General features: G+C 46.5%; 1 protein-coding gene across 2 annotated transcripts; it reads right to left on the bottom strand.

Annotated features, from left to right (window-relative positions):
* Window positions 1–7017: 7017 nt before the first annotated feature.
* On the bottom strand, window positions 7018–10129 carry CCDC71L (coiled-coil domain containing 71 like). Of its 2 annotated transcripts, XM_074901608.1 has the most exons (2): window positions 9472–10129; window positions 7018–9369 (listed from the first exon to the last, which is right to left on the bottom strand). In XM_074901608.1, exons 1-2 carry the CDS (start codon window positions 9962–9964, stop codon window positions 9092–9094), a joined length of 771 nt encoding a protein of 256 aa, XP_074757709.1. In that variant the 5' UTR covers window positions 9965–10129; the 3' UTR covers window positions 7018–9091. The 2 variants fall into 2 exon arrangements, with proteins under 2 accessions (XP_074757709.1, XP_074757708.1); XM_074901607.1 differs by having other exon boundaries at window positions 7018–10129.
* Between the last annotated feature and the right edge of the window lie 2073 nt (window positions 10130–12202).

Here is a 12202-nt window from a genome sequence, read left to right as displayed (position 1 = left end):
CACCGTGCATGCAGAAGTTGTGCTTAACACAAGGATCCTCCTCTTACCCAGCTGACCAGCTCATCAGTTCAATGATTCCTTTGGTACCTACAAAACCCTGGACTAGGTACTACCGGCAAGAAAACCATGGAGAAAATCACTGAAAATAAATTAGTTCCCAGTGCTCATTGATACACTGTTCTGTATTTATAAACATTGAAGTTACTCAAATAATGTAAAAAGTCTAAGCAGCTTCAACCTCCATTATCTTTTCTACTTTTGGCAAAAAATTGAAGTTTTCAAACATTTAATGAAAGACTTTTTGCAAAAATAAAAGATGTTTCGATAAAAGTGTCAATAAAATAAATCACACAAAACAACCAGCTGCTTTGTGCCTTCCTTTCTTTTAAAAAGAACATTTTTCATTAAGTCAAACTTTTCTTTTTCAAGATAATTTCAGGCAGCCCTCCAAAATCCTTGAAGTTTTGTTTCATTCAAACTGTTCCAAGTAGAATGTGATCACTGCAATATTTTTGATAATAGGAAGTGGATTCTTACATACTTTGGAAATATGGAAGAGGAAGTTGGACGTGAGGAAATGGACAATGAGAAAAATGTTAAGCCGATTCAGAAAAACATAAACAACAGGGAATTATTAAAGACACCTGGTCTGGTGGAAAGATGGATGAAACAGTTCCATTAGATACTGGACAATGAGGTGAAATTCATGTGCAGATGGAAGCAATTTATGCACAGTTGTTACACAGAGGTTTGTTATTTGTTGCTAATAAATGGGCACATTTGATGGATCTAATCAGTATTCAAATACTTAATGTATTTTAAGAGCAGCTAGGGTATATTCTCTGTAGCACAACTCACTGCACTCAGGAACTTTGTCAAATTACACGGAGCTGCAGTGAAAGGCTGGAATGTGAAACGAGGGCAGTAAAGTAGATGGAACAATTTCAAAAAATAAAAATTCACAAAAATGTCCTCCACTTTCTCCTCTACCTCTTCCCACTTATCCAGAAATAAGTAATTGAATGTTTCTGTTTGACAATTTAACTATCCAAGATGAGGGGACAAAAGGTTCCAAATGACACTATGGTCACCATGTACAGATTCTACAATATCAAAGATTGGCACCCTATTTTTTCATTGCAGATTTCAACTCAGAGTATTTTCCTCCCATTCTTGGTTCTGATTAATTCTCTCCCTATTTTTTCTCTGTCTTTTTAAGAAAAGTACTTTGAAGGACCACTTTTCAAGACATCTTTCATCTGTGCTTGCTTGTGGAGGATGCTTGTTGACCAGGTTAAACTCTGTAAGTCCCTTCCAACATGAATTATTCTATGTTACACACACACACAACTTCCTGGGCAATGGATGCATCTTTGGGAAGAAAAATAGTGTGGGCAGCATTTAAGAGATGTGAGTTCTTTAAAAGGTTTAGGGATGAAAAGAAAAGCTGTCTGTTCTTTAGTATAAGCTAAGATACAAAGTATTGAGAGTTTACGTGAAAAAAATCACACCTGACATTTACAGCCACATCAAAGCCCACTCAGAACTGACACAGCACTATTTCTGTGCCTTCGCAGGAAGAGGTGCTCTGTGTTTCTTCCTGGAAAAAGTACTTAAGTGGAAGACATTTTCTGCCTGAGCTGTTTGACCCTTCCTGCTGAAGGCCATTCAACAGCAGCAGAAACGGCACTTCAGTCTTCCAGCTAAGACAAAAGATTGGTTTTAAGATTTTCTGTCTCTGGTTGCTCTATCAAAGCATCATTGGAAGATTAAAGAAAAATCAGATACCTATTCTTCTCAAGGAGCTAAATTCCCCTCACAACCTCCCAAAACTGCAGGTCCTAAGTGGACATTATGCCATAACTTCTTATATTAGTGGATTTGACATAAGGCAGAAGTCCATAGAAATCTTACCGGAAAGTGGTTTCTAAATGGGATAATGGTTAGGAAGTACAGGATTGTTGTGGCCTTGACACAGATTTGCTGATCCTGTATAGCATGGAAATCTGGGGCATTTTCATACATTGGATACAATGGCATTGGACAAATAAAAACTAGGACAAAAGTCTCTTTAAGAGAACTGCTTTGGGGTGTTTGAGTGTATGTGTATGTGTGCATATATATATATACAAATACTAATTACAAGCATTCATAAATTTATACACAATCTATAAAGTTTAGTCTTCGCTATAATTATTCTTGTATAATTAAGAAATCACTGATTTTTGGAACCTTACACTAGAGCTTGGGTAGAGTGAAGGATAAGTGCAGCTCAGCCCATGACCTAACCCACTTTTTCTGCTGTTTCAACAAAACTTGCATTGCTGGTCCCAACTAACTTCCAGTAGTTGAGCAGACACATATCCTTACATGGGGTGAAATGTCTTGTGTCAAGCTTCCTACACAACCTGAAACCAGACAGTTAATTCAGAAGTACATGCTCCTTATTCACCAGTTATGGAGCCATGGGACAAGTTCAGTTATAAATTATTTCAGCAATCCTGGGATGTACAAAGTGGATGGCTGTTATTTCAACTGCTCAACTGGAAAAGAAAAAAACCCTGTAACACGGCACCTTCACCTTAGAATTTAAGTGTATGGATTCATGCGAAAATGGAAAGAAACTTTCCTTTCTTTTCAAAAAGTCATCTTGGTTCATACAGTCTGAGTCACAAGGAATCATCACACCAGGTTCTTTCAGTTTGGTTTCTTACCTCTCATCCAGGAAATACCAACCATTTAGAAACAATATCTGGTATTCTGAGTAAGGTCCACTGCTGCCCAAATGTGAGGTTAGGATAACACATTACAAGTAGGTGTACCTGTGAACATGTCCTCTCCATCTTCACAGATCATCCTATAGCAAGTTAAATTGGCACGGGCAACGTAAGCTCATAAATATGCTGCTCAGTTGCACAAGCAATGTGACAGGCAATTAGAGATAGCTGAAGGCAGAGTAAAGGCAGCGGGAAGACTCTTTGAGGAGGTGGAAAGCAGCAGCCAGCTACACACAAGACAAGACACACAAAAATGAAAAACTGTCTTTCAGAGCACATATTTTACCTTCCATCTACTCCAGACTATTCACACTATCTCCTCAAAACAGCCTAGGAAAAGAGGGTGGGTACAGATTATCAGTATTGCTGAGGTAGCAATGAGGAAAATACCCAATATGATCAGAGTGGTTCAAGCCATAGGGCTTTCCTATTGCCAGTGTTATAACATCAACACTATCAAGTCTCATATTCTATAATCTCAAATAAAGAGGTTGAAAGAGAACTGGAATGAAAGCTTTCTTAAAGCCCAGGGAACCACACGCTCTTTTGTTTGGCTGGGTGTCTTGCACACCTGTTTGAGTAAAAATGAGCTGCATGAATAAAGGCTCACTTCTTCCATCTCCTATAATGTCAAACCCTAGTTAGCAGTTTCCTGAGGAGTTCCACAGTAAATGAATGGATGAGTCTTTTATTCTAGATATCAACCTGGAAAATATTTTTAGGTCTTTTCACATAAGAAAATGGCAACAACAACAGAAGAACTAGAATAATTTTTTGGTAATTCTACAAAGATATTTAGGTGCTAACACTGAGGAAAATATGCTTTATTTTTACAGTATAAAAAAATGGCTTTGCCTTGATTATGGATAAGAAGTGTTCCAAAATTCTCCTACAAAGTCCTACTACCATACTGGATGCCTCATGATAGTCTGGGAATAAGCCATCACAAGCAGCAAATGTGGAGCCACTGCCTAAGCAGATCCCCTACCACAGAACACTCTGGAATAGGTCTGCCTCAGTCTCTGCTCAGTTAAGGCAGTTATGCTCACCTAAAATACTGGATGAAGAACCAAGGTGTTCCCTAGAAACCCCAATTTCCAGGAATTTTCTCTAGTTCAGTGAATATTTATTATACAGAATGAAGTGGCTCAAGCTCTTATAACATAGTCCCCAGTACTCAGAAATTCAAAGTTCCTCCTCCAAGTGAGACAGAGGGAGGACTGGAACTTGGGTCTCTAGAAGTCCAGGATTTCTGACCTGCTATCTTACTTGATATAAATTGCCTCATTTCTGTGAGGCAATTCACTCTTATGAATCTAGTCTTTTGCTTCCAGATTTCCTGTATTTGTAGACACAAGCAAAACCAGAGCATTTCAAGTCAAACAAAACATTCTTTTCAACCCAAAATCAGTGGTTTTGACTCATACATACAAATCAGAAAAAAAATGTTTCAGTCCATTGGACCAAAAGGAAAGAGAGACACTTTCAGTACTACTGGTTTCATGTGCATGCAAACCTTGGACTCAAACTACAGCACCAACCCATCATAAATTAGCATAAGTCAACTGTTTTAAATAGCATGAATTGCCCAGGACTGTGCCTTGCGGAGGAAGCAGTAAGTGAAAAATTATCTGAGATTAAAGCTGCCATTTACAAACTGGATTCAGTTTGCCCTTTGCTTCTGATAGACAAGGAAATACAGATACGCACAACATCCCCTACCTATTCAGAGCAAAATCCAAGTATCACAAGTCTATATTCAGCAAATGTATCGATGCTCTGCATGGAGTTTGGGCATATACAGTTTGTTGCTAACAGGCTAGTAACATGGTTTCAACAACCAGTTGCACATTTCAGTCCTCCTGATGTGAAAACTTCTATACAACATTAGAGCACTGAAACATTTTTGCAAGTCACTTCTTTCTCCCTTTATGAGCTTCAGTCCTGAGCAACGACTCAGATGAAGGCACTGCCTCTTAAATGTAAAGCCTATACTAGGCAACATATTGGACACAACAGTTGTCTCAACTCTCTCCTTGATGTCTGAGGCTATCAAGCAACTCTTTTTGACATTCCTTTTGGCACTGTGACATTTTGAAGTTCAATAACCTTCAATTGACTGGATGAACATTCAGATTTTGGTATAAACGAAATAGCACAGTACACAAATTAATTGTATGAAGGGAGCTCATATGGGAGGAAACCAGCTACTGCAAGACAAGTCTGGCAACAGAGGCTACCACAAGATTCCTGTTTAATATGAAACCATCCATGCTGACTGAACGAGACTGGGCATTGTACACTCCGTTTATCCTGGGCCTGCATTTTGTCAGTCTGAGAAGCAGACCCATGACAGGATGCTGAAACCACTGAGTTAAATCAGGCGAGTTGCACCTCTCACACCGCTCAGTGTACGCATAGGAACAGCCACACAAATTCAGATCAGAAGTCCATCTAATCCTTTACACTTTCTTCAACAGCGTACGTATAGGTAGAGTACAATAAAATTATACCCTCAGCGTGTTTGCCAATGACACCAAGCTGTGCTGACCAAGTGTGGTCAACACACTGGAGGGAAGGGATGTGCCATCCAGAGGGACCTGGACAGGCTCGAGAGGTGGGACTGTGCAAACCTCATGAAGTCCAACAAGGCCAAGTGCAAGGCCCCGCACATGGGTCAGGGCAATCCCAAGCACAAATACAGGCTGGGCAACGAGTGGATTGAGAGCAGCTCTGCGGAGAAGGACTTGGGGGTATTAGTGGATGGAAAACTGACTATGAGCCAGCAAAGTGCACTCACAGCCCAGAAAGCCAACGGTATCCTGGGCTGCATCAAGAGAGGTGTGGCCAGCAGGTCACGGGAGGTGATTCTCCCCCTCTACTCCATTCTTGTGAGACCCCACCTGCAGTACTGTGTCCAGTTCTGGGGCCCCTGACATAAGGGGGGCATGGACCTGCTTGAGTAGGTCTGGAAAAGGGACATGAAGATGATCAGGGGGCTGAGGCACCTCCCTTATGAGGACAGGCTGAAAGAGTTGGGGTTGTTCAGCCTGGAGAAGGCTCTGACAACACCTTAGAGCAGCCTTCCAGTACTTAAAGGGGGCTACAGGAAAGATGAGGAGAGACTCTTTATCATGGCATGCAGTGACAGGACGAGGGGTAACAGTTTTAAACTGAAAGAGGGTAGACTTAGATACAAGGAAGAAGTTCTTCACTGTGAGGGTGGTGAGACACTGGAACGGGTTGCCCAGAGAAGTTGTGGCTGCCCCCTCCCTGGCAGTGTTCAAGGCCAGGTTGGTCGGGGCTTTGAGCAACCTGCTCTAGTGGAAGGTGTCCCTGCCCCTGGCAGGGGGAATTGAAACCAGATGATCTTTAAAGTTCCTTCCAACCCAAACCATCCTACGATTCTATGATTATTAGCCCTTTACGTAAAATAAAGCCCAAGACTTCCATGCTTAAAGTTATCTAACTCAATATTGCAGCAGTTTCACACACCCCTTTCTGAACTTCCTCAGCTCTAGTCTACAGCTAGAAGGTCAAAAAAACCCAAGAGGTATCAACCTGCCAAAACCTTAAATGGAATCATTTTCTGATTGCTTAGCTTTCTCAGAGGTAGGTAGAATTTGCATGTTTGAGGGGGAAAAGCGGCGGGAAAGCTGGACGACAGATAACCCTGTCCTGGATTGCCACAAACTGCCATGAATACAGTCATGAAATTAGGTGTTTTAAATTCCCTGTAAACTGTTAGCTTTCACACCCCATCCCATACTCAGATCCTTTGCTGAGTTATTTCAGCCAAAAAAACTTGACTAAATATTTCTCCCCCTTAACTGACTTCACAGACTGAAATAGCTGGGTTAAGAATCTGTAAATGCAGCTGCCAGAGGAGTTTAAACTACAGTGAAACTTCAATCCAACTGGCTAACAGGGTATCAGCAAGGCATACTATACCCTCAAAGTTTCCAATTCAAAACCAAGAAGACAAAGTGCAAACGAGAAAAATAAGTAAGTCTTCCACATACAGCTCACACAACAGGAGTCACTCAACAGAGTTAAAGTAACTTCACTATATTCTGTACCCACACAGAACATTTCAAGATAAGCCTCCAAACAAGGCAACAAAAATTTAAGTGTCTCCCATATCATACCTCTGGCAGCTTTAACTCTGTCCTTGAAATTTGATCTAGCCTGTCCTGCGCCTGTTTACAAATTAAGTGAAGAATCTGCAGAAGACAACGGCTTACATTTTATCATCTTTATACACAGGTCTTTCAAAAGAATATTAAAAAAAATAACTCAACCTAACAGTAGGCACACTGAAGTCAACTAGACGCACACTGAAGTCAACTAGACACTTCGAGAACTAATAACAATACTCCTAATTTGTGTTTCTGAAGTAGAATGTCAAAACTGAAATGCCTGAGAGTCTCAACATTTGGTCACACTACAGTTTGTCTTAACAGGTTTTAAATCAACACAGTTTTGCCTTTACATTTAAGCAGTTATTATAGCCAAACAGGACAACAATATGCACCCTTGAACTTTCATTTCCCAATTCACTTCTGAAATGTGACGTGGCACTACTGCAGCGATCAGCAGGCAGTCTAACATCACATAAACAATTTCAAAAGCCTGATGGATACAGAATAGGTTGTTAGTTTGGAAGAACAACTCTGCAGCTTTGCTAAGTAAGAACTACAAAATATAAATAGGTTTTGGAAGTTGGCTGCTTTAGGTTAACACTAGCAAGTTTTTACAAGCAGCTCTACACATCAAGCCACCTTACTGCCTCTGTAGATAGCAGGCAACAAGGAGTCGACAGTCATCAGAAAAAAAGACTTTTAAGAGTCACCAAACCATTCTACAAACAAATTGTGGTTATTCATTCCACCACAGAAATTGGTTAGTCTCATCTGCCAGGATACTAGGGACATAAACTGTCCATTACCAAGTACTTCTTATTCCTCTCCCAAACCCAAAAAACTAAGCCAAACAAAAATCACACACACACCCACTCCAAGGCATAAGACCTAAAGAAAGCCCTTCATAAATCAGTTTAGAGAAAGACTGCCTACCACATAGAAGGACAACATGGTATTTTTCAGTCAAAATAACCAAGCTACATCATGAATTTTGCATCAGTCTACTGTGAAACCCAGGAGAGATTTATAAAAATAATTACATGCAAGTAATTATGTTAAATATGATTTTCCATCATTAATCATCTCACATCCCTGGGATGACAACCAGCACTATTTTGTTATTAAGTAATCAGGTATTAAGTCTTGCTCTTTTTGCAGTGAGGCACACTTTAGTGTGATATTTGGGTCATGTGAGCTTTTGGCTGTCAGGGTCAACACTGTTATCATACTTTACCTTCAAACACCTATACACTGCTTTGATGAGCAGTTACATTCTTCACGAACTCCAACTTGTTTACACTGAGTGCCTAGACAGTGTACGTCACCGAAGAACTCACCTCTATGCAGTCTGATTGAACTGAACCACCACTTGTTCTTTGACTTTTATTAAGTTCACTTAGGTTGACCAAATGAGCTTCCCTAAAGTAAAGAGGATTATAAAATATCAGGATGATTCTATCTTTAGGTGCTCAATAGAAACAAATACTTAGTTCAACTAGAAAACTTTAAAAATTACTTTAGATACAAAAGTGTAACAATTATACTGCGCAATACATCTTTATATATCACTAAGCCCATGAAACTAAAAAAAAAGTTTTTGCACCATCAAGAACAACCACAAGTCCTGAACCTCCATTCTTTACGCATCCTTGATCAGAGTAAACTGAAACTGGAATGCTTGGGATTCAAAATACCCTGAGCACATACTAGTGCAACACCACAAAGCATACATAATCCATCGGAAAAGGTGGGAAGAAAAAAAATAGCAAGAATCAGATGGTGCTTTATTATACAAGCATGGAAGTAAGTTCCTTTGGAAAACAACTTCTTGGGTGGACTTCTGGACCAGTGAGGTAGCCCAACGGGAGAGGAAGAAAGTGGAAGTGGAACTTGGTCCCCACGCGCGATACCGCCCCGGCGGGGACGGGACAGGGCGCGCCGCGGCCCAGCCCGGGGCGAGGCCGGGGCCCCGGCGGCCCGTCAGGCCGCCCTCCGTGCGGCTGGGGGGCCCGTCCCCCGCCCGAGTGGGCCATAAAGTGCTGCAGCAGAACACGATCCAGACAAAAGCGATGTAAACAGGTGACTGATATCGGTCTCTTTGTCCGCACCGCGGCGAAGGTGAGGCGCCGGCCTTCCCCCCTCCCGCCGCTGGAAGAGGGGCTCCCCGCGGCCTCAGGACGGCGCCACGGGGAAGCGGCGCACCCGCACCACGGGAGACAGGTCCACGCCGAGGATCCGCTGCGCCCGGCGCCGCGCCGCCGCCAGGCTCCGCCGGCTCCAGACGCTGCCCCGCACCCGGATGGTGGGGAAGGTGGTGAGGCGGGGGGTGGCCGCCTTCCAGATCTCCTCCAGCGACTTGCCGCCGAAGGGCTCCCAGGCGGCCCCCTCCGCCGGGCTGCCCCGCTCGCTCTCCGCCTCCTCGCCCGGCGGCCCCGCCGCCAACGCCGCCGCTGCCGCCGCCTCCTCCTCCTCCGCCTGCCCCTCTCCGCGGGGGCCGTCGGCCGCCGGTGGCGCGGCCGCTTGCCGCTGCTTCCCCCGTCCCCTCCTGCGGCGCCGCCGCCGTCTCCGCCGCTTGGCGCTGCCGCCCGCCGCCGCGGCCCGGCGCTTGGCGGCGGCGGCCGATAGGCGCCGCTTGCCGGCGCGGCGGCGGGGCCGCTCCGCCGAGGGCGGCGGCGGGTCGGGGACGACGGCGCGGCAGGAGGCGTATCCGTAGACGTCCTTGCTGCGGAGGATGACCGGGGAGAACTCGTGCTTGAGGCTGCAGAGGAAGTTCCACAGCTCCGAGTCGGAGCTCATGAACTCCGTGGACTTGGGCATGAAGAGCTTGAGGGCGTCTCCCAGCGCCTTGGTGCCGGCGAAGGAGACCTGCGAGCGCGAGTACACAACTTTCTCCGCCTCCCCTTCCAGCCCCCAGGCGGCTGGCGCCGCTCCGCCGCCGGCGGCTGCCTCCGCCGCCCGGGCTCCCGCGGCCGCCGCGCTCCCCGCCTCTGGGTTCATCTTCCCGGCTTCTCTCTCCAGCGCCGCCTGCTTCCTACTGCGGGTCATAAAGGCACAAGGACGGGGCGGGGGGGGAAGGGGGGGAAGAGACGCTGAGAAGGGAGAGCGAGGGAGAGGCGCCGGCTGCAGCCGGGCGCCCGCCGCCTCACCACACCCCGCCGCCTGCGCGCCGGGTGGGGAGCGACGATCGATCTCCTGCCGCCCGGTACAAAATGGCGCTTTAAACTCCCAGGCGGGGACTGCGCGCGGGCCCGCCTTCCCCCGCCCGGGCGGTTGGCCCGTTTGAAACACGTCTGGCGGGACAAGCCCCGCCCCCGCGCGGCGGAGGCGGCCATTGGGAGGGCGGGGGCGCCCCGCCGGGGGCCGAGGTGGGGCAGCCGGGGCCGCGCCCGGAGATTCTTGCCCGGGGGCGGCGGGACCCGCCTGGGGTCCCCTGCGCGACCGCAGGACGCCCACGGGCCCGAGCGCGCCACCGAGCCCCGTTTCCCCCCACCTCCGGGGGGGCATCCCGGCTGGTGGAGCCTTCCCTGAGGGGAAGGCGCGAGGCTCCCTCCCGGCGGGGTGCCGGCAGGCCTGGCACGGCTGCGGTACCGTGTGCCGGCGGCGTGCCTCGACGCAGGGATGAGGCTCTTCACCGGGCAGTGGGCAAAGACGGTGTCTCCCGTGAAATGCGTTTGAGTAAGGATTTGGTTGGATGCTTCGATGGGCAGGCTCCCTCGGAGGAAGAGCAAAGTCTGAGCAAAGCGACAAAAATGGGCAAAAAGACACGATGCAGTGAAGTCTGGCATACAGCGTTAAATACACCCATTCTGTTGCGGAGGGGTTTTTTAACATGAACCTGTAGGCCAGTCATTCAACATCGTAAATCACAGAATCGCACAACAGCTGAAGTTGGAAGGTATCTGGAGGCCCATGCTCTAGCAGGGCCACCTAGACCAGGTTGTCCAGGACCATGTCTGGGTGGCTCTCGAGTATCTCTGAGGATGGAGACCTCTCTGGTGACCGGTGATAGGACACAAGGAAATGGAACAAAGCTGCATCAGGAGAAGTTCAGACTGGACATTAGGTTCACTGAGAGGGTAGCTGGTCACTGGAACAGGCTCCCGGAGAAAGTGGTCATGGCACCAATCCTGTCAGCGTTCAAAGAGCATCTCAATGCTCTTTGTCATGTGGTTTCGTTTTAGGTAGTACTGTGAAGAGCAGGGAGTTGAACTCGATGATCTTTACGGGTCCCTTCCAACTCAAGATACTCTTATGATTCCACAGCATCTCTGGGCAACCTGTGCCAGCGGTCAGTCACCCTCGCAGTGAAAAGGTGTTTTCTGATGTTCAGATGGCACCTCGTGTGTTTCAGTCTGTCTGTTGCCTCTGTTCCTGTCACTGGGTGCACTGGAAAGAGCCCTGCTCCATCCTCTTTGCACCCTCCCTTCAGGTATTTATATATGTTGATGAGATCCCCCAAGCCTTCTCCAGGCTGAACAGTCCCAGCTCTCTCAGCCTTTCCTTGTATGAGAGATGCTCCAGTCCTTTCATCATCATCGTGGCCCTACGATGAACTCTCTCTAGTATACCCATGTCTCTTGTACTGGGGAGCCCAGAACTGGACACAGTACTCCATGTGTGGCCTCACCAGCGCTGAATAAAGTGGAAGGATCACCTCCCTCAAGCTGTTGGCAATCCTCTGCCTAATGCAACCCAGGATACCACTTGTCTGTTTTGTGGCAAGGGCATGTTGCTGGTTCATGTTCAACCTGGTGTCGACCAAGAACCTCAGGTCCTTTTCTGCCAAGCTGCTTTCCAGCTGGACGGCCCCCAGCATATATCAGGTGCAGGACTTTGAACTTCTTGTTGAACTTCATGAGGTTCCTGTCAGCTCATTTGCCCAGCCTGTCAATACCAAAATATTCCCAGCACCATTAGGATTAGTTTCATATCCCAACAAAGCATATCCCAGATGAAGTGGAAAAAGCTCACTCTTTGCACTGGTTGAGCCCTTTGTGAGAGTCACCAGCTTGTTAAATCCACAGGGCTACTTCTTCCTACATGGCACTTTTACACTTGCAGCATTATAGCATGATTTTGTCAGCTGTTGTGAAATCCCATGTCCCTCTAGGCCATGCTTTCTGATACTTGAGAGATTGCTGTCACAGGGAGAATGTCTTGTCAGGTTCCCGGATTGTTTCAATTAAACCAGAGCTCTTCCCAGCACCCAGAACAGCAAGGTGTCAGCAAGGGCAGAGGTGGTTTAACCTTCCTTACAAATCCTACTCGGGGTTTGATTAGACT

This window comes from Athene noctua, chromosome 3 (genome assembly GCF_965140245.1).
Source record: "Athene noctua chromosome 3, bAthNoc1.hap1.1, whole genome shotgun sequence".
Classification (NCBI taxonomy): domain Eukaryota; kingdom Metazoa; phylum Chordata; class Aves; order Strigiformes; family Strigidae; genus Athene; species Athene noctua.
Note: the sequence above shows the minus strand (reverse complement) of the source record. Positions and strands in the feature narration are given on the sequence as shown.

What these genes read in the sequence shown, in the direction of transcription:
- CCDC71L (XM_074901607.1), bottom strand. Translation starts at nt 9,964, where the DNA reads ATGACCCGCAGTAGGAAGCAGGCGGCGCTGGAGAGAGAAGCCGGGAAG.